General features: G+C 39.8%; 2 protein-coding genes across 4 annotated transcripts; one reads left to right on the forward strand and one right to left on the reverse strand.

Moving 5' to 3' along the window:
* Positions 1-22: 22 nt before the first annotated feature.
* On the forward strand, positions 23-10246 carry pusl1 (pseudouridine synthase like 1). The gene is made up of 8 exons (XM_089010581.1): positions 23-443; positions 516-576; positions 1003-1190; positions 6208-6357; positions 7207-7377; positions 7500-7554; positions 8511-8673; positions 10150-10246. The coding sequence occupies exons 1-8, from the start codon at positions 388-390 to the stop codon at positions 10209-10211; spliced, it is 906 nt and encodes a 301-aa protein (XP_088866707.1). The 5' UTR covers positions 23-387; the 3' UTR covers positions 10212-10246.
* LOC148890019 (ATP-dependent RNA helicase DDX19B) lies at positions 10219-18922 on the reverse strand. Of its 3 annotated transcripts, none has more exons than XM_089010580.1 (12): positions 18727-18922; positions 18248-18287; positions 17909-17974; positions 17703-17838; positions 17089-17181; positions 16617-16719; positions 16044-16158; positions 15792-15969; positions 14153-14390; positions 13777-13939; positions 13399-13590; positions 10219-12297 (listed from the first exon to the last, which is right to left on the reverse strand). In XM_089010580.1, exons 1-12 carry the CDS (start codon positions 18781-18783, stop codon positions 12236-12238), a joined length of 1443 nt encoding a protein of 480 aa, XP_088866706.1. In that variant the 5' UTR covers positions 18784-18922; the 3' UTR covers positions 10219-12235. The 3 variants fall into 3 exon arrangements, with proteins under 3 accessions (XP_088866706.1, XP_088866704.1, XP_088866703.1); XM_089010578.1 differs by having other exon boundaries at positions 17909-17977; XM_089010577.1 differs by having other exon boundaries at positions 17909-17995.
* Positions 18923-19748: the final 826 nt, after the last annotated feature.

The raw sequence follows: 19748 nt of genomic DNA on the forward strand, positions 1-19748 counted from the left end.
GATGGCGTCATCAACAGGCGACGCCATGCAAAACAGAGAACGTCCTCCACAAGGTCTTCAAACGGCGGAAGAAATGTTGGATATGGAACCTTTGTATTTGTGTTATTATTGTTATTATTTCTGAATTTTACGCTTTCGCAGATCAAATGTTGGAAAAATAGTAGTCTGTGGGTGCTTAAACCATTACTTCCGGACTACAAATCCGACTGTGCCCACACGCGGATGTAACCCCGAGCATGTCGATCGGTAATTTTTAAACTCTTTTAATTTTTAAACATACCAACGCGACGTTTGTCAGTTCACCGGTGATCAACGACTTTTTCGCAAAAGTATCCCCCTATAAAATTTACACACGTGACACTTTTGACATGCACAACAAAAGAGGTCATGTACAACCAGCCACGTTACCTTATCTTTTTCCAATATATTGGAACTAAATACAGGTAGGTCATTCTTAACGTACATATTATGCATTTACCCTAACAACCACAACAAACAGTTTGTGTTTTGTACAGTGGGGCAGTCAAAGTATCTCCACATCAACTGGAGAAAAGGGGTGTCCAAGATCACATAGAGGTAACAGAGTTAACACAATTTATGCCGACGCAGTAATGTGAAAATATGTGTGAGAAATATTGGAAAACAAAGCTGCATTGTAATTGAAAGTAACCAGTTATCCGCAACTGCCAGCAACTCGTTCATTGTAGGTTAACTGATGACTAAATTCTATGTGTGTAGTCTTTGTATTCTAAGCACAGTGTTAAAGTGCCTAGTGTATGTGTATAGTCAGTGAAAGCTCATTTAATGCGTCTCCACCGCATCCCAGAAGGCAAGGCTGTTTGATTTATGTTGCACATTTTATCCACAATGTGGGTCACAAGTCAGCTGGGATTGGTGCCATTTTGCATCAGAACTTAATGTGTACAAATTGGTCAGTTGCATATTAAAGTTGAGGTCTTATTTTATGTTTTCTACTTTATTTTCTCCTGTGACTCCATGCAGGATGCATTAAAAAGATTGAGGCCACTCAACCCGGTGTCTCTAACCATTTCCAGCAGGACGGATAGAGGTGTCCACGCTCTGTCCAACTCAGCCCACTTTGATTTCCAGCGCAAGAACGACAAGCCACCTTTTACTGGGGAAATTTTAGTTGAGGCGCTCAATTTCCACCTCAAGGCTGAGCAAATTAGGTACGTTCATTCAGTGTTTGGCGGGACTAATCAAATAGTACAATCGTAATAGTATTCCAAGGTAAGAGTATGAAGGAGAATGAGCCTTTCAGGAAAGAGGCTGTGGAGTCATAGGAAGGAAGGAGGCAGGCTCCCAGCATCCCACTAATCCTCCAACCTGCAAAGAGAAGGTTAAATGGGATTATCTCGGCTCTGCTTTTTGCTCTCTAGTATGCAATAGCACACATGTATGCATCTGCTCTCACCAGGGTTTCCGAAACTTGGGTTTGAGACCCAAAACAGGTCTTGTTGGAGTTTTTAATTGGTTGGTAATTAATCCCCTCATGACACATCAATAATTATTTTCTCGATTTTAAGGTGGAAACACAATCATTTGGCAAACGGCTTCTTTTGTCGGGTTTTCTTCTCATAACAATATGTCTGGCCTGCATCATTTGATCAGCGCTCAATATAGCAATGTTCTAGACCTGAATTATATGTCAGAGAATCTGAAATTCAAATGGATTTGGAGTTAGAAAAAAAGGTTACGTCGTAGTTTAGATACACGTATTATTTACAGTAAATTAAATATACTGTGGCACAAAAACACCCGCAGGAATTACACGTGGGCTCTTGTGTTTTTTGAAACAGGAAGAAAAAAAAGAGAGAAAACAATTGAGTGTGTGTGTTGTGATGCTTTAATGTGCTTGCTTGTGTTTGTTTGTGCAAATGCCGTCACTTCACATTTCGGTAGGTGCTATATTACAAGACGTAAAGCTTTCTCTGTCCCGCGTGTCGCATTCAAATCCCCTCCCTCGTAACCTAGTTTCTCGTCTCATGCACTGGGCACATACATGCTCGCATACGCAGAGGCACAGAGATCTATAATGTAAATCGGTGAGCGGAACTCGAGCCCGTACGTGCATGCATGATGCATAGTGTCGAACGTCATCGTTCTCCGCCAATGCCACTCGCTGATGGTCACCTCCTGTTTGCACATTCTTGTGGATGCCAACCAACGCTAGCCTGTGTTAGCGAGTGTTACGGCGTCATTAGTTAGTTGAGTGTGGAAATGTTAAAGGAGATACAATTGGGCGTGAGGCGTGTATTGTAAATAACAATTAACCCATAAAATACACATATCATATCGTACTATGGCAATATGTTGACCACGCGATCCGTTAGTGCTTTGGTTTTATGTCATTATTGCCAAAGTGTGGCTTCTCTATCCACTTTGCTTGGGGAAAAAAAGTCAGCTCTTTTGGAAGCAGTATTGAGTGTGTCTAAGAGGTTGTTTGTGAACCACATGCAGTGCTATAAAAATTAATAATAATACATTTCATTTATAAGCGCCTTTCAAAACTCTCAAGAACACTTTACAGTCACAGGATTTTTTTCTCTGCAGATGAGCAGCGGCAGCCATACATGCCAGCGTTCACTCAACCTGGAAGTAACAAAGTAAACAAAAAATTAAGTAAAAGTTGGGCGATAAAGAAGCAAATATATTTTTAATGTACAAGATAACACAAATGCTTTTTCTTACCGGTCATAAAATTAAGCAGAACATTTATTAATAATAAATGAGAATATGAACGAAGATAGCTTCAGAGGTGAGTGTGTAGGGTCTACAGAAAGCACTAAGTAGCTATTGGAGGCAGGAGGGCATGTAGTAAGATGAGGCCTTTATTTTAAAAAGTGCTTATTTTAAAACAATATAATGTGCATTGTAATGAATATAACACTTACCTCATTCACTGCCAGATGTGCAAAATGTGTCAACTCCAGTGCCAGGGTTTTTCTCGTTTTAACTCAAACTCCAGGACCCACAGAATATTGAGTTTTAGGACAACATAAACATGCAATGCAGCGTAAAAAACCTTACACTCTCTTTTTTTCAGCAGAAAAAGTTAATTCCTAAGTAATATGGGTCTGAAGTTATCTGAGCTACGTCATATTTTCAATTCCCGAATGAATTCGGGATGACTGTTATTGTGGTTTTCATACGACTATTTGAAATTTTGGTTCATACTTTAGCAAGCATCATGGCACTTGACATGCTTGATTTGCTTTCGCGGACCGAATAAAATGATGCGCTCGGCCAGATTTGGCCCCCGGGCCTTGACTTTGACACCTTTGTTTACGGCCAGTTTTACACTCACTTTGTCTCATGTCAAAAAGAGGTGGGTGGAAATACAAGGTGCTCTCATCAAAGTTGCATAACCTGAGCCAGATATAAATAGTAGTGATGGGTTAATGAAGCTTCATGAAGCACTTGATAATTGTGACTCCTCTAAATGGCACTGTCAGTTTAAAGATGCAGTTGGTTTTTAAGAGACTTCATTTGCACCAACATTCATATTTAAGCCAAGACCACCATCTGAAGGAGTAAAAAAAAAATCAAATGCTTCATGAAGCTTCGTTTTTCCATCACTAGAAAATAGCAGGGAGTAAAAACGTGCGATTGATGTCTTTTCTAATTTTGGTGTCAAACCTTGACTGAGTTCTTTGTATGGCAAAGAGATGGGTGGAAATACAAGGTGCTCTCATCAAAGTTGCATAACCTGAGCCAGATATAAATAGTAGTGATGGGTTAATGAAGCTTCATGAAGCACTTGATAATTGTGACTCCTCTAAATGGCACTGTCAGTTTAAAGATGCAGTTGGTTTTTAAGAGACTTCATTTGCACCAACATTCATATTTAAGCCAAGACCACCATCTGAAGGAGTAAAAAAAAAATCAAATGCTTCATGAAGCTTCGTTTTCCCATCACTAGAAAATAGCAGGGAGTAAAAACGTGCGATTGATGTCTTTTCTAATTTTGGTGTCAAACCTTGACTGAGTTCTTTGTATGGCAAAGAGATGGGTGGAAATACAAGGTGCTCTCATCAAAGTTGCATAACCTGAGCCAGATATAAATAGTAGTGATGGGTTAATGAAGCTTCATGAAGCACTTGATAATTGTGACTCCTCTAAATGGCACTGTCAGTTTAAAGATGCAGTTGGTTTTTAAGAGACTTCATTTGCACTAACATTCATATTTAAACCAAGACCACCATCTGAAGGAGTAAAAAAAAATCAAATGCTTCATGAAGCTTCGTTTTCCCATCACTAGAAAATAGCAGGGAGTAAAAACGTGCGATTGATGTCTTTTCTAATTTTGGTGTCAAACCTTGACTGAGTTCTTTGTATGGCAAAGAGAGGGGTGGAAATACAAGGTGCTATCATCAAAGTCACATAACCCGAGCCAGATTTAAATAGCAGTGATGGGAAAATGAAGCTTCATGGAGCACTTGTGATAATTGTGACTCCTAAATGGCACTCTTAGTTTAAAGATGGAGTTGGTTTTTAAGAGACTTCATTTGCACTAACATTCATATTTAAACCAAGACCACCATCTGGAGGAGTAAAAAAAAAATCAAATGCTTCATGAAGTTTCGTTTTCCCATCACTAGAAAATAGCAGGGAGTAAAAACGTGCAATGATGTCTTTTCTAATTTTGGTGTCAAAACTTGACTGAGTTCTTTGTATGGCAAAGAGATGGGTGGAAATACAAGGTGCTATCATCAAAGTCACATTACCTAAGCCAGATTTAAATAGCAGTGATGGGAAAATGAAGCTTCATGGAGCACTTGTGATAATTGTGACTCCTCTAAATGGCACTCTTAGTTTAAAGATGGAGTTGGTTTTTAAGAGACTTCATTTGCACTAACATTCATATTTAAACCAAGACCACCATCTGGAGGAGTAAAAAAAAAAAAAAATCAAATGCTTCATGAAGCTTCGTTTTCCCATCACTAGAAAATAGCAGGGAGTAAAAACGTGCGATGATGTCTTTTCTAATTTTGGTGTAAAAACTTGACTGAGTTCTTTGTATGGCAAAGGGATGGGTGGAAATACAAGGTGCTATCATCAAAGTCACATTACCTGAGCCAGATTTAAATAGCAGTGATGGGAAAATGAAGCTTCATGGAGCACTTGTGATAATTGTGACTCCTCTAAATGGCACTCTTAGTTTAAAGATGGAGTTGGTTTTTAAGAGACTTCATTTGCACTAACATTCATATTTAAACCAAGACCACCATCTGAAGGAGTAAAAAAAAATCAAATGCTTCATGAAGCTTCGTTTTCCCATCACTAGAAAATAGCAGGGAGTAAAAACGTGCGATTGATGTCTTTTCTAATTTTGGTGTCAAACCTTGACTGAGTTCTTTGTATGGCAAAGAGAGGGGTGGAAATACAAGGTGCTATCATCAAAGTCACATAACCCGAGCCAGATTTAAAAAGCAGTGATGGGAAAATGAAGCTTCATGAAGCACTTGTGATAATTGTGACTCCTCTAAATGGCACTCTTAGTTTAAAGATGGAGTTGGTTTTTAAGAGACTTCATTTGCACTAACATTCATATTCAAACCAAGACCACCATCTGGAGGAGTAAAAAAAAAATCAAATGCTTCATGAAGCTTCGTTATCCCATCACTAATAAATAGCAGGGAGTAAAAACGGGGGATTGATATCTTTTCTAATTTTGGTGTCAAACCTTGACTGAGTTCTTTGTATGGCAAAGAGATGGGTGGAAATACAAGGTGCTGTCATCAAAGTCACATAACCCGAGCCAGATTTAAATAGCAGTGATGGGAAAATGAAGCTTCATGGAGCACTTGTGATAATTGTGACTCCTCTAAATGGCACTCTTAGTTTAAAGATGGAGTTGGTTTTTAAGAGACTTCATTTGCACTAACATTCATATTCAAACCAAGACCACCATCTGGAGGAGTAAAAAAAAATCAAATGCTTCATGAAGCTTCGTTATCCCATCACTAGTAAATAGCAGGGAGTAAAAACAGGCGATGGATATCTTTTCTAATTTTGGTCTTCTGGTGTCAAAAATTGACAGTGTTCAGTGAATGGCAAAAAAATGATTAATTTTGGTGGGGAATGTATGTTAAGATGTTACAGATGCATTTGGATCAAATTTCCGAGTGACACAAAGATCACTTTGTTCACAAATTGATTTCTACATATTTTCCCCTTTGCCAGCGTTACCCGCGCTTATCGAGTGCCTGATGATTTCCACGCCCGTTTCCGAGCTCTCTCCCGGACGTACGTCTACCGCATCGCCCTGGGTGTCTCTCGCCCTGCTCAGCTTCCCCTGGCAGAGCGCGACATGTGCTGGAATCTCCGCCACACGTGAGTCAACCGTGTGCGTACATGTGCGGTGATGTATGATTTCTAGCATTTGGAAAAACGGGGCTGAAAGCTTGAGTTCAGACTGCACGGACGCACACGCGTGCGTGCACAAATCCCCTCAATACGCTCCGAACAAGCCTTGCAGAAACAATAGCATGTTAGACACATGAATAATCCACATGTGCTCAGTCGCAACCGCAAATTAGGGCCAGTCAACTCAAATCAAATGTTTTATGAGCCGACGTCCCAAAAACAAACAAAGGACGGACGGAGATGTGGCAAATGATGGATGTAGAAGCGAGAGAAGAATGCTTTTGGATGACATTCTCTGCTTACAGAATGTTCTCTTGGCTGCAATTGGAAATAGGGGCATGAAGAAAGACATTTTAGGGAGCACATACAGCATGGGTATTTTTTTTAAGGGAGAAAGAGAAAGTAGGCCAAGATAAGCTGCAGGCTCTTACGCATGCCGAGCATCAACCACACGTCACCCTCTCTCTCTCTTTCTCAGTCTTCCCTTGCTTTGCTTCCCTCCATTCCTCCTTTTGCTCACATTTTCGACATCCGCCTCATCCTTCCGCCCCACAGCAACATTCTCGTTTGATCGACTCCTTCATCGTCACTCGCCTGCTGAAAAAAGTGCCCTCTCATCTGCTGCTTTTCATAAATGTAACGTTCATAAACTGAAAAGTTCGTAAGCCAAGGGGTTTGGAAACCGAGGTATCACTGTATTAGCTCTTGCTGTATTCTCCTTTTTATTTTTTTTAGTTGCCGCTACACTTGTTTCAAAAGAATTCTATTGAACTGTCGCGGCTGTGCTATTTGGTAACACCATTCGTTTGTTGTCAGGGAGCTCGATGTGGAAGCCATGAGGGAGGCGGCGGCCATTTTGGTGGGAACTCACGACTTCAGCAGCTTCAGGGCAATTAACTCCGACCTGCCTTTTAGAAACCCCGTGAAAACGCTGGATGTTGCCAGCATACGGCCAGGAAGAGCATTTATATCTGAGCACTTTCACAGGTAAACATTATGAAAGGATTTATACAATCAAATCAAATAAGCACTGTGGATTATCTGTTTAGTGGACACGGCATTTGCAAATGGAAATCATTTTGACATGTTGTTTCCAATATGTCTTCCAGAGAAATTCCATTCTGGGAATTGACTTTTCAAAGCAAATCTTTTCTCTACAAGCAGGTAGGTTGCACAATGTTCTGCTTCCAAATAGGTTCAAACGAGAAACGATAAGTGTTCCGTCAGACCACCACAAAGGTGTGCCGCAAAGGAATTTCAATTCATTGGTCAGACGATGACTGCATTTTCCAGTGTATAAGGCGCACCCCCAATAAATGGTGTATTTTCAAACTTTTTTCAATGCATAAGGTTCACCGGAGTATAAGGCGCACATTCAATTAATGAAATATGTTTTCCAATTACAATACATAAAAGTTTTCTAAATATAAGGTACACCACATAAGGCGCTACATACAGTAGAGGCTGGGTTTACACACTCCTTCCTACAAAGGAAAATTGGGTCTACGTATGGTTGCTGACAGTCGTTGCTAAACTTGTTGTGGCTCAATATTATTTCACATATCAGAAGACGCACCGGCTTTTATGGCGTAGGGTCATCTTTTGAAGTAAATGAAGGCTTTTGGGTGCGCCTCATACACCGGAAAATATGGTATTTTTTTGAAGACAAATATGTCTTTGTACATGAACACATGCCAGCATCTTAGAGTGACAGACAGAACAAATGTACATAATTGACACGTATATCAACTTTTTAGGATAGTTTTTAATTTTTTCAAATTGTGTCTTGTCGATATAAAAAGTTGGGAATGAGTTTTTCAACTATTAAGGTGAGATTGACTCAGCATCGCTCCTGTTGGATTCGACCTAATCGCATACAATACAGTAAAGTCTCGTTATATCGATATCGGATATATCGATAGTCCCGGTTATATCGAAACTATTTCTATGCACGCACGGAGAAAATTACATGCAAACGGGGTCGGATATATCGATAGTCCCGGTTATATCGATATTTTTTCGGACTCCCATGAATATCGATATAACGAGACTTTACTGTATTTCTTTTTGATTCTGTGCAAGAATACCTCAATCAAGCCACATTGTTTTTGTTGTTTCAGGTGCGAAGAATGACAGGAGCCATTGTGGCCGTAGGCCAGGGAAGAATCTCACTTACAAAGTTGAAAGACATCCTGGAGTCTCGAGACTCTGTGGTTTACCCAAACAACGTCGTTGCTCCGGCACGAGGCCTCTTTCTTACCAAGGTGGACTACAGTGAGTCAGGTAAGTGAGGATGGAAGAGACAAAGCAGTTGAATCCTTGTATTTAGTTACATTTTTTCCCCAGTTAGAAATTAATTCATCATTTATGGGCTCAAAGGACAACTGTAGTCTCCGGACAAGTTGTGTCCATAATTTGTAAAATGGCTTCAAATGACTTCTACTGAGCGTATTTTACAAAGATTCCACTGCATATAGCTATATTTTACGTTTTAAGACTCGTGCTGAATATTCCGGAAGTCTTGTTTTTGAGTTGGTGACGAGTCCGTACGTGACGTCACTGAAGGAACGCCCGACTGAAAAAAGGACATATTGTAGCAGTCCTTCCATCACAACAATGTATTTTGCTGTACTTGTTTGGTCTGAAAACCTCGTGTTGCACCAAAAAGCTGCCAGAAGAGGGCGACCAAGCTCCATGTAATGAATTTATCAGCCTGTGGAAACGGGCTGATTAATTCCTCATAGGAGCTTGGTCGCCCCAGACCGAAAAAAGGACACATTGTAGCCATCACGTCAATGCATTTTGCTGTACTTGTTTGGTCTGAAAACTTCGTGTTGCACCAAAAAGATGCAGAAGAGGGCGACAAAGCTCAGTGTAAGGAATTATTCAGCCTGTGGAAACGGGCTGATTAATTCCTTACACGGAGCTTTGTCGCCATTTTCTGCCTCTTTTTTGGTGCTACATCCCCCTCTCCAATGTTGCCTCAAAATGGCACGGAATAAATTCTTGAATCGATTGCAAACATGGATGCTTTCCTCTTCAGAACTATTTGAATCATATTCATATCTGGATGTGTAACAAGAAAGCATATTCTCCGAATCCGAAGCCATTGTTTTGATTCTCGAGCAATGCAAGACGTCTTGGCGTGACGTCACGAACTGGGGGCGGGACTTTCTGAAAATGCCCAATTTGCAGCTCATTTTTTTGCAGATTTTGGACACTTGAAGTCATTTTTATTGGTGTTTTGCATTTGAATAAAAATATCATACTGCGTGTTTTGGGTATTTTAGATGCTATAAAACGTTTTTTCTGATGTCAGTTAGGAAACAAAAAAGTGATGTCGGTTGTCCTTTAAACCGTCGGCCAAAAGTTCAAGAATTGTACAGGCAACGTCCCCACACATTGCTGTTGATTTAGCAACATTTGTTACATTTCTTTTTTTAATGGGTTCAATCAAATGGATCAATTATGATTATTAGAATTATTGATGACAAAAATGTTAATCAAATAAACAGATTGCTTCTTCTACATTGCAGAAATAAATGTGCACAAATGTCTAACCATGCCCGCTCTACTGTAGTTGAAGCAAAAGCTTTTTGGCAACAATTGTAAACTATCTTGTAGTTGGTGTTTATCATGAATGATCCATTGTTGCACTTTTGGACCAGATCACATTGTGAAGATGCACCATTGGGTCATCTTTTGTTGACATTGCTTCTGTTAATTACTAATCAAGCTGCCTTTTGTGTGTTCCATTAGATCTACTGCCGTCACAGCCAACCTCAACTGGAGACTTTAGCGATGCACAAACTCAAATGTGAACGTCCGTGTAATAAAAATGCTTTATTTAACCCTTTCCAGTGAAGTTCTTTTTTTAATGACACATTGGACATTGCAAACAGATGACCACCTACACTTTTTTATTCAAACGAATACATAATCGTGTCCGCGAACGCAGCTCAGCTTGTCAACCAAACCCCACATCGAGCCTACCTTGTTCTAAGCACATTACTTTTTACGACTACTTACTGTGCGGACATGAACACAGGGTAGCTTTGAATATCAAAGGTTTAGAACGCGTGGAGTGTAACCGCCATGTGTGCATCTAAATAGTGGTACACCACATAGGAAGTGCATACACATCCACTACGCATTACCGTGCATCCAAAATGAAACGGCATCCACTTTTGTTCTCACAGATGATCCACGTGGATATTTATCACTCAGTTGCAAGCCATGAATTTGCTTGCACCAAATATATTTTCTGTAAATAGTCCGTGATTAAAAGTGGAGCATCGCCACTGGTCTTGGGGACCAAATGAGGTTTGTTTAAGGTTCAAACTGACTATTCTCTGTGGTTTAATGACCCAGAGACAAGTTAAAACTGTCACTGAAGGACACACAGCCAACCGCCAGCCACAACAGTCAAAGTTGAAGCGCATGAGTAATGTTTTTTTTGCACTTCTCAGAAGTGACATTATCAATAAATCAGTCACACAATTTTTTTCCAGAGTTTTGAACGTCGTTTATCACGTGACCGTGTAAGTAAATCTGATTGGCATAGGTCCTCAAGTCAATTCATCATTTTGGTATTTCAGAATTCGATAGATACAAATTTCAAGTGTCGTTTAACATGTAATGTCCGATATTATGCATGCTCAATAAAAACCATATGTATATATAATGCACTTGAGGAAGGCTTTTGTGTATTGAAATTACACACAATCATTGTTTGAAGAAGAATGTAATGGAGCGCAAGTCCAGTCCTGATTGCGAGGACAAAATGACATTGGAGCGGAACAGTCAAAATCTGGACAGAAATTAAGCATCACATGACATAGTTTTAAAAACAATGATGACATGTTACAGCTGAGCAGCCTTAATACTCCAAAATAAAATTGTGTGAGATGCTGGACTGGGAAGAACCCAAAATAATCTAAAAAGTTCATACGTTGAGGACTTCATAGTGTCCTTATCTCTATTGGCAGCCATTTTGGCATTTAGCTCCAAACCCTGAAATTAAAGTTGAGGTTCATTTGGGATTCATTTGTCTCATGTAAGCACAGTTTTACACTAAATTTGCATAGACCCTTGAATCCATCCATCACAGTCATCATCCGAAACGGCGGACTAGCATTCAATAGCAGCAGCATACCCAACTTGACCCTTTTTACAGACTATCAGTGCTGTAATGACCTTAAGAGGATACATTCATTTATGGATTACCTGTGTCAAAATCAAGGCCCGGGGGCCAAATCTGGCCCAGAACAAGATTTTATTTGGCCCGCAAAAGCAAATCAAACTTGTGAAATTTCGTAATGCTTGCTAAAATATGGACTAAATTTTCAAATTGCCTCATATGAACCGCAATAACTCATTATTATTGACTTCAAATTTAAAAACTAGTTTTTCATTAATTTGAGGTGCGCTCTATATATAATATGTGGAGGGGATTAAACATTCTAATGGCCTTCCCCCAATGCATGACAGCCCCCCGAGAAACAAACCGGAATTAAAATGTGGCCAGCAATAAAAAACGAGTTTCACACTGTTGCTATAGATAAATGAACAGCTAAATCAAATTGGCTTTTCTGAGTCTATCAATAGTATAATGTGTAAAAACGTAAACTTTATTTCAAGATGTAAAAAGAGTAAAATGGGGTATGTTCCACAGACTGAAGTTCATTACGGATGTGTAAACGGTGCACCGTGTGTGGTTTTGCTTTTTTTTTTCCAACCCCACAACGGCTTAAAAGAAAATACTAACTTAAAAAGAAGCATACAGTCCTTGCAGAGCACATACGGCAAGTCTGGCTGGCGTCCACTTCATCAGCATACTTCTCTTTTAGTTGGCGATTTTCTCAATTTCATCCAGGTCGTGTGTGTCTAGTTTTTCAATTTTCTTATCTAGGGGAAAAAAAAAAATAGTGGGGTCTCTGTCAATGAACGTATGTGGTTGTTATCACTGTGTGTGTTTTTTAAGTTTGGCACAGTCTTAAGAGTATTGTGCACTATGATGAACAAAGACTGTCACAAACAAAAATATTTTACAAAATTGTCAACTTCCCTTTAAAGGACAACCGACATCTCCGGACAAGTTGTGTCCATAATTTGTAAAATGGCTTCAAATGACTTCTACTGGGCGTATTTTACAAAGATTCCACCGCATATAGCTATCTTTTACGTTTTAAAACTTGCGCTGAATATTCCAGAAGTCTTGTTTTTGTGTTGGTGACGAGTCCGTACGTGACGTCACTGAAGGAACGCCCCTGACCCAATAAAGGACACATTGTAGCAGTCCTTCCATCATGTCAATGCGTTTTGATGTACTTTGGTCTGAAAACTTCGTGTAGGACCAAAAAGAGGCAGAAGAGGGCGACAAAGCTCCATGTAAGGAATTAATCAGCCTGTGGAAACGGGCTGATTAATTCCTTACACGGCTTTCTCGCCATTTTCTGCCTCTCTTTTTGGTCATACATTTCCCCCCAATGTTGCTTCAAAATGACACGGAATAAATTCTTTAATCGATTGCAAACATGTATGCTTTCCTCTTCAGAACTATTTGAATCATATTCATAACTGGATGGGTAACAAGAAAGCATATTGTCCGAATCTGAAGCCATTGTTTTGATTCTCCAGCAAGGCAAGACGTCTTGGGGTGACGCCACGAACAAGGGGGCGGGACCTTCTGAAACTGGCCACTTCCGGTTTCAAATAGAAGTACTTTTTAGACACTTTAATTCATTGTTATTGGTGTTTTGCATTTGACTAAAAATATCATACTGCGTGTTTTGGGTATTTTAGATGTTATAAAATGTTTTTCGGATGTCGGTTGTCCTTTAACAAACCCTGGTTCATCACACAGCAAGATTTTAAAATTGTCAGCCGACTTCCAAACAGAGACCCCATGTCACAAAGAGGGGGTGGGGGGGACTATCTGAAGTTCTACTATTTCGAATGTTCCGGATCAACCGGCAATGCATAATAGGAAGAGTAATGAGTACTTACTAAAATGATCCTGGATCCTGTTGAGGATGTTCATACTCATTCTGCTGTCCACCATGTTGATGGCCAGCCCTCTTTTACCGAACCGACCCGTGCGACCAATCCTGTGCAGGTATGTCTCGTTGTCTGGGTTACCGTCCTGGTCTACTGGCAGGTCAAAATTGATCACAACAGATACCTGCTCCACATCAATTCCTGGTGGATGGCAAGCAGAGAGGGAAAAGTATTTAACATGCCATCAATTTTGAGTCTCATGTCCAAATTAATCCAAATATAAATATTTTCGGATTGCTTATTATTATTATTATTATTATTATTTTTACAGAACAGTGTCTAAGGAGGGTTCCAATACGTTCAACTTGATTTGCATACGTGGCTCACCTCTGGCACAAACATTTGTAGTGACAAGGACCTTCTCCTTTCCATCTCGAAAGCGTTCAATGACTGCTGCCCTCTGCTCCACTTGCATCTCGCCGCTGAGCAGCGCCACCTGGTGGTTCTCTTTGGACAGCTCGCCCGCCAGCCAGCCAGCGGTCTTCCTTGTCTGGATCGCACATAGGAAAGCAGAGTCATCAATTTATATACCAGCCTGACATTTATGGAACAAGCCTTTTTTTTCTTTATGTGGAAAAAGATTCTACTCTTCTTCATAAGGTTCTTTAAACTCAGCCCACACTTTGTAATGTTACCATGGAAAAATATTATACCATTCATAATCTATCAATTGGAGTGTTTTTGAGGAAGGGGAGATTCTCACGTGGCAGAAAATCATGGCCTGGGCTATGGTGATGGCACCATAAATATTGCACAGGGCTTCAAACTTTTCCTCCTTGCTGTTACACAGCACATAGTACTGTTTGATGGTATCCAGCGTCTCTTCTTCTCTTTTTAATTTGATGATATTTGGGTCGGGCACGATGCGCCTGGCGAAGTCCCACACGGTCTCCTCAAACGTGGCTGAGAACAGTAACATCTGGCAGTTTTTGGGCAGCATCCTGCGTGGCAATAAAACAAATTGTATTGAAGCGGATCTTTCAAAAGTACAGTGAGAACTCAAAATCAAAACAGAGACATGATCATTCACACATACATTATCAGGGTTTGGAATTGGCGGATTCAACTAATTGCACATTTGTGTGTGTGTGTGTGGGCTGGGGTACCCCTATTATATGCATGATCCCATTCAATAATTTTGCTCTGGCACCCTCGTGATGCTCACCAAGAAAAGGAACTTCCTTTAGACAGAAAAAGCATCTGCAGGAAATGAAACACTTTTTGGGAGTATGTCAATCATTGGGATTTTTGCCACGCACAACAGTGGATTAGAAGGTAATGGAGGCATCAATCTACTGATACTTTTCATTGCAGAAAGGGGGGAAAACAGTTTATGGTTGAAATGTTCAACATGATTAAGTCCCAAGTGCAATAAGTAGTGGGATAAAAATATGTTGTTTTGTTTTGTACTTTTTCTACTGTTCAACATGGATAAACAAATTCATTGAAATTCTACGATGATACACGACACGACTTCATGATGCAGGTGGTCAAATGAATTTTTTTAACAACTGTATATCAGAAAAACAGGGAGCTTCATTTTTTTCCCCGACATCATTTTTTGTTTCCTAACTGACATCAGAAAAACGTTTTATAGCATCTAAAATACCCAAAACATGCAGTATATTTTTAGACAAATGCAAAACACCAATAAAAATGACTTCAAGTGTCCAAAATCTGCAAAAAAAATGCACCCGGAAATGGCCAGTTTCAGTAGGTCCCGCCCCCTTGTTCGTGGTGTCAGCCAAGACGTCTTGCCTTGCTCGAGAATCAAAACAATGGCTTCAGATTCGGAAAAGATGCTTTCTTGTTACTCATCCAGTTATGAATATGATTCAAATAGTTCTGAAGAGGAAAGCATACATGTTTGCAATCGATTAAAGAATTTATTCCGTGCCATTTTGAGGCAATAGGGGAGGGGGATGTAGCACCAAAAAAGAGGCAGAAAATGGCGACAAAGCTCCGTGTAAGGAATTAATCAGCCCGTTTCCACAGGCTGAATAATTCCTTACACTGAGCTTTGTCGCTCTCTTCTGCCTCTTTTTGGTGCAACACGAAGTTTTCAGACCAAACAAGTACAGCAAAATGCATTGACATGATGGCTACAATGTGTCCTTTTTTCGGTCTGGGGCGTTCCTTCAGTGACGTAACGTGAGGACTCGTCACCAACTCAAAAACAAGACTTCCGGAATATTCAGCGCGGGTCTTAAAAGGTAAAATATAGCTATATGCAGTGGAATCTTTGTAAAATACGCTCAGTAGAAGTCATTTGAAGCCATTTTACAAATTATAGACACAACTTTTCCGGCGACGTCGGTTGTCCTTTAAACATCAATTTTCACCTTTGGATGCGGATACTCTGGTCTTTGTGACCCTGCGTTGCGATCATGACATCAGCCTCATCCAGCACAAACACCCGAATCTTCTCGGGATCGATGAATTTCAACTTGCTGCACCAATCCAACATGGTGCCAGGCGTACCAATGACGATCTGTTCCTGAAGCTTCACGCCTCGAGGCACTGGAAGGTTTTGAGAGAAACTTATATATAGTAATATCTGGCCAATATGACATGTAGAGCGGGCAAAGACTCACGCCTATTTCCTCGTATGGCATAAACTAATTTGACTTCTGGGTAGTTTTTCCCCATCTGCTCAATCACTTTGCCGGTCTGAAGCGCCAGTTCGTAGGTGGGTGACAAACACAAGCACTGATGGGAAAAGGAATAAGAAAACCAAGAGATTTAGAAGGCTCATTCAGTGCTGGGACGGACGGAACTCATCGATTAGATTGATGATATTAATTTACCGTATTTTCCGGTGTGTAAGGTGCACCGGAGTATAATGCCAATGAATGGTGTATTTTCAAACATTTTCCATATATAAGGCGCACTGGACTATAAGACGCACCTTCAATGAATGAAAAAAAGTTTTCCAAATATAATATATCTATAAACGTTTTAAGGGACAGCACATTATAAGGTGCTACAGTATAGGCTGGAGTTACGCACCACTTCTTCTACAGGAGTTGGTGGCGTCTGACAGTTGTTGCGAGACTTGTTGTGGCTCAATTTTAGTTCATTTAGGTCATTTTTTTGAAGAAATTTAAGGCTTTTGGGTGTGCTTTATACACAGGAAAATACGGTAATAAAAATAGATATGTAATAACCTGGGGGTATTTGTTGTCAGGATTGACATGACTGAGCATGGCGAGGACAAAGGCAGCGGTTTTTCCTGTTCCTGATTGAGACTGGGCGATCAGATTCTGTGGACTAAATGAAAAAAAGAAGTTTGTATTATCTGTACATAGTAGAAAGTAGGGTGCATAGTGCCCGTTGCCCCCCAAAATGTTTCCAAATTGGTGGTAATACAAATATATAATAGGGTGGTGAATTTTCAACAGTCACATTTTATTGTGGATTGCCACTGTTAGGGAAGTATTAAAGACATCAATTTGCACAAATGTAACCAGATCAGAACAGATACCAGCAAATCAGAGGATTGTATTAGACACAGGTTCAGGGGAAAAACAACAACTTATTTTGAGTTGATTTGCGAGAGAGGATGTATTGCATGTAGGATTTTACTATATAATTAATTCAGAAAGGTAGTAAAGCATAGTCAATGTGCAGCATACTCACGGTTCAGCGAGCATCATGGGTAAGGCAGTTTCCTGGATTTTGGAGGGCCGGTTAAAACCCATGCCGTAGACACCCTGGAGGAGCTGTGGTTTACTGCAAATACAACAAACGGAATCTTTAGTCAATTCATTCGGTTTTGGTGCTGGAATAGAACAAAAAAATGGTTTTGCGATGAATATCCAGCCGCTCTGGACTTCCACGCCACTTTCGGACAACTATGGGCAATTTTCTTTGCCCAACAGGAATGTATATGCCAATGCAGAACATATCCAATGAACGGGAGAGTTGACAGTGTACTAAGTGCAGTGAGAAAGGCCGTATTCATAATGTCACCCGTGTTTCACTAAAACTATCTCCACATGGCTTACAGCTGCTACTCCCATCTACCCGGAAAAAAATCCGTCGTGGCGTAGACAGTTACACAAAAATAAATGTATGATTCTCTGACATATTTCGACAAAAGTATTCACAGAAATGCAATTTAAAAGGCATGGGAAACTTTTGGAATCGGTAGCGAATGCATAATGTGCGCTTTACTGCATGACCTAGATGTACATATGCTAATTCATTTATTCATTAATTATATAAGCTTCAAATGACGACAATACACTTACAGTCGCAACTCCTCAAAAGATTTGACAGAGTACAGTGGAGAGTTGGGATCCTTTTGAAGCACTTCAACTTGATTTGTGTTGTTGACAAGATTACTTCTGATCAATTTGTTCAACAACGACTGGGCCGCTTTGTCTTCTGCGCAAACAAAAGGAAAAAAATGTAATTCATGGGGAAAACCAACCAATACAAAATCCTACCAGCTCACCGCTTTCATCTTCATCTGTCGTCTTGTCTCCTGAAGTCTTATCTTCTGACTTTGCAACAGTACCCCCTGCTGAATGTACAGATGTTCCTAAATTAATAAAATCAAATTATATGTGACGTGAGGTACAACTTTGTGAAATGTGCTGTATGCACACATTATTTTTTTCCCAACCAGACAACACATAAAACACAGACTCTAGTGCAATCTTAACCACTTTTCCTGCATACACGTTGTTGTTTGAAGCGGTTATAGATCAAAAAGATATGAAACGAGTGTCCTTTTCATCACTGGAACAAAGAGCGTGAATCTTAATAAGCGTGTAAAACTCTGTATACATACCGTTTTGTCCTGGCGTGTCTTTTATCTGAAGTGTTGCAATCTGTGAGAACACAATTCACACATCACTAGTCTTCAACACCATGTTAATGGCATTGTTTCACAACTGCTACACATTTAAACCTATCTGTAAACGTTAAACTTGGTAAGCGCAAACCTGATGCAGTCAACGGTTGTACTTATTCGGCTTAGCTATTTTGGAAGCACTTGCCAGCCAGCTAAAGCTGTCTCAATGAATTAACCTAAAGGTGGCATCTGCTCAAGCGAGCAACGCGCAGGGAACGCAGCACCACTTTTGCGGCTTTTACATCGCACGTTGGCGCCTGGAGTTGTCTGAAGACAATGCCATACATTCAGCTTTGTATTGAAACACTGTCGGGACATTAACTAATGGTAAAAAAAAATCATGTTGACCCGCGCTAGGCCCGAGTCTTTAACATCTTTAAGGCTAACACAACATGAACTAGCACTTTCACACTTACTGAGTCCGCCGCCGCCTCTTGTTCGTCCACTGCCTGGGCCCAGGAGTCCGAAGACATCGCTTTTCCCACTCTTGTCGTTATTACTTAAAAAATTCAAAAGTGTGAAAACACCTCAGACTGTGCGTGATAGGTAAGTAAAATACAGCACTTCACAGCCACAACGGCGTGTAGATACCGACTGTAGAGTATGGTACGACGGCTCAGTCAACCGAGTGGAATTGAAGGGCTGGGGAAAACGTTCCTACCAAATTTTGTGACCCCGTTGAAATTTGCTGAAACAAAAAACTAAACTAAACTAGAGCAAAAAAAAAAAAGAGAGAAACATTCCAACCCTGGTTATGGCGGTGAAAATCAAAAGTTTATGTTTAAGTTTAGAATATCTCACTGTGGTGTTGCAGGATACAGAATTACGTATCAAGAGCAACAACTTGTTCTTTTCCCTTCGGCTTTTCCCTTCAAGGGGTCGCCACAGCGAATCAGTGTCGTCCACCTTCAGCAACAATAATAATAATAATAATAATAATAATAATAATAATAATAATAATAATAATAATAATAATAATAATAATAATAATAATAATAATAATAATAAAAAATACTACTACTACTACTAGCACTACTACTACTACTCCTACTACTACTACTACTACTACTACTACTACTACTACTACTACTAATAATAATAATAATAATAATAATAATAATAATAATAATAATAATAATAATAATAATGACAGTGACAATGACAATGACGATGATGAAATTATTTTTTTTATAGGTGAAAGATAACTGTTTAAAAAACACAAATACAATAGACCTTTAATATTTTGTTGCACAATCTATAGATTTTTCACCTATGACCTATGATTTGTCAAACCTTCAATTAAACTTATGGACCCTCAGTGTTTTTGGTTCACTTTTTAGGAGTTAACTGCTGGATTTGTTTTTCTATTAGGTATTTTCTCCAAATGGCATGCTTCAGCTCCTTCCATTAGAAACGATTTAGATCAGAGCTCATAGAA

Source organism: Hippocampus bargibanti, linkage group LG12 (genome assembly GCF_051943395.1).
Source record: "Hippocampus bargibanti isolate YZ-2025 linkage group LG12, ASM5194339v1, whole genome shotgun sequence".
Taxonomy (NCBI): Eukaryota; Metazoa; Chordata; class Actinopteri; order Syngnathiformes; family Syngnathidae; genus Hippocampus; species Hippocampus bargibanti.

Excerpts from the sequence above, each read along its gene's own strand:
- pusl1 (XM_089010581.1), top strand. The coding sequence starts at position 388 with ATGTACAACCAGCCACGTTACCTTATCTTTTTCCAATATATTGGAACT. Across the intron at positions 444-515 it reads TATATTGGAACTAAATACAG|TGGGGCAGTCAAAGTATCTC; the intron begins GTAGGTCATTCT and ends TGTTTTGTACAG. Across the intron at positions 7,378-7,499 it reads ATATCTGAGCACTTTCACAG|AGAAATTCCATTCTGGGAAT; the intron begins GTAAACATTATG and ends TATGTCTTCCAG.
- LOC148890019 (XM_089010577.1), bottom strand. The coding sequence starts at position 18,783 with ATGTCTTCGGACTCCTGGGCCCAGGCAGTGGACGAACAAGAGGCGGCG. Across the intron at positions 17,182-17,702 it reads TCTTTTGAGGAGTTGCGACT|TAAACCACAGCTCCTCCAGG; the intron begins GTAAGTGTATTG and ends TTGTATTTGCAG. Across the intron at positions 14,391-15,791 it reads CAGAGTATCCGCATCCAAAG|GATGCTGCCCAAAAACTGCC; the intron begins GTGAAAATTGAT and ends ATTGCCACGCAG.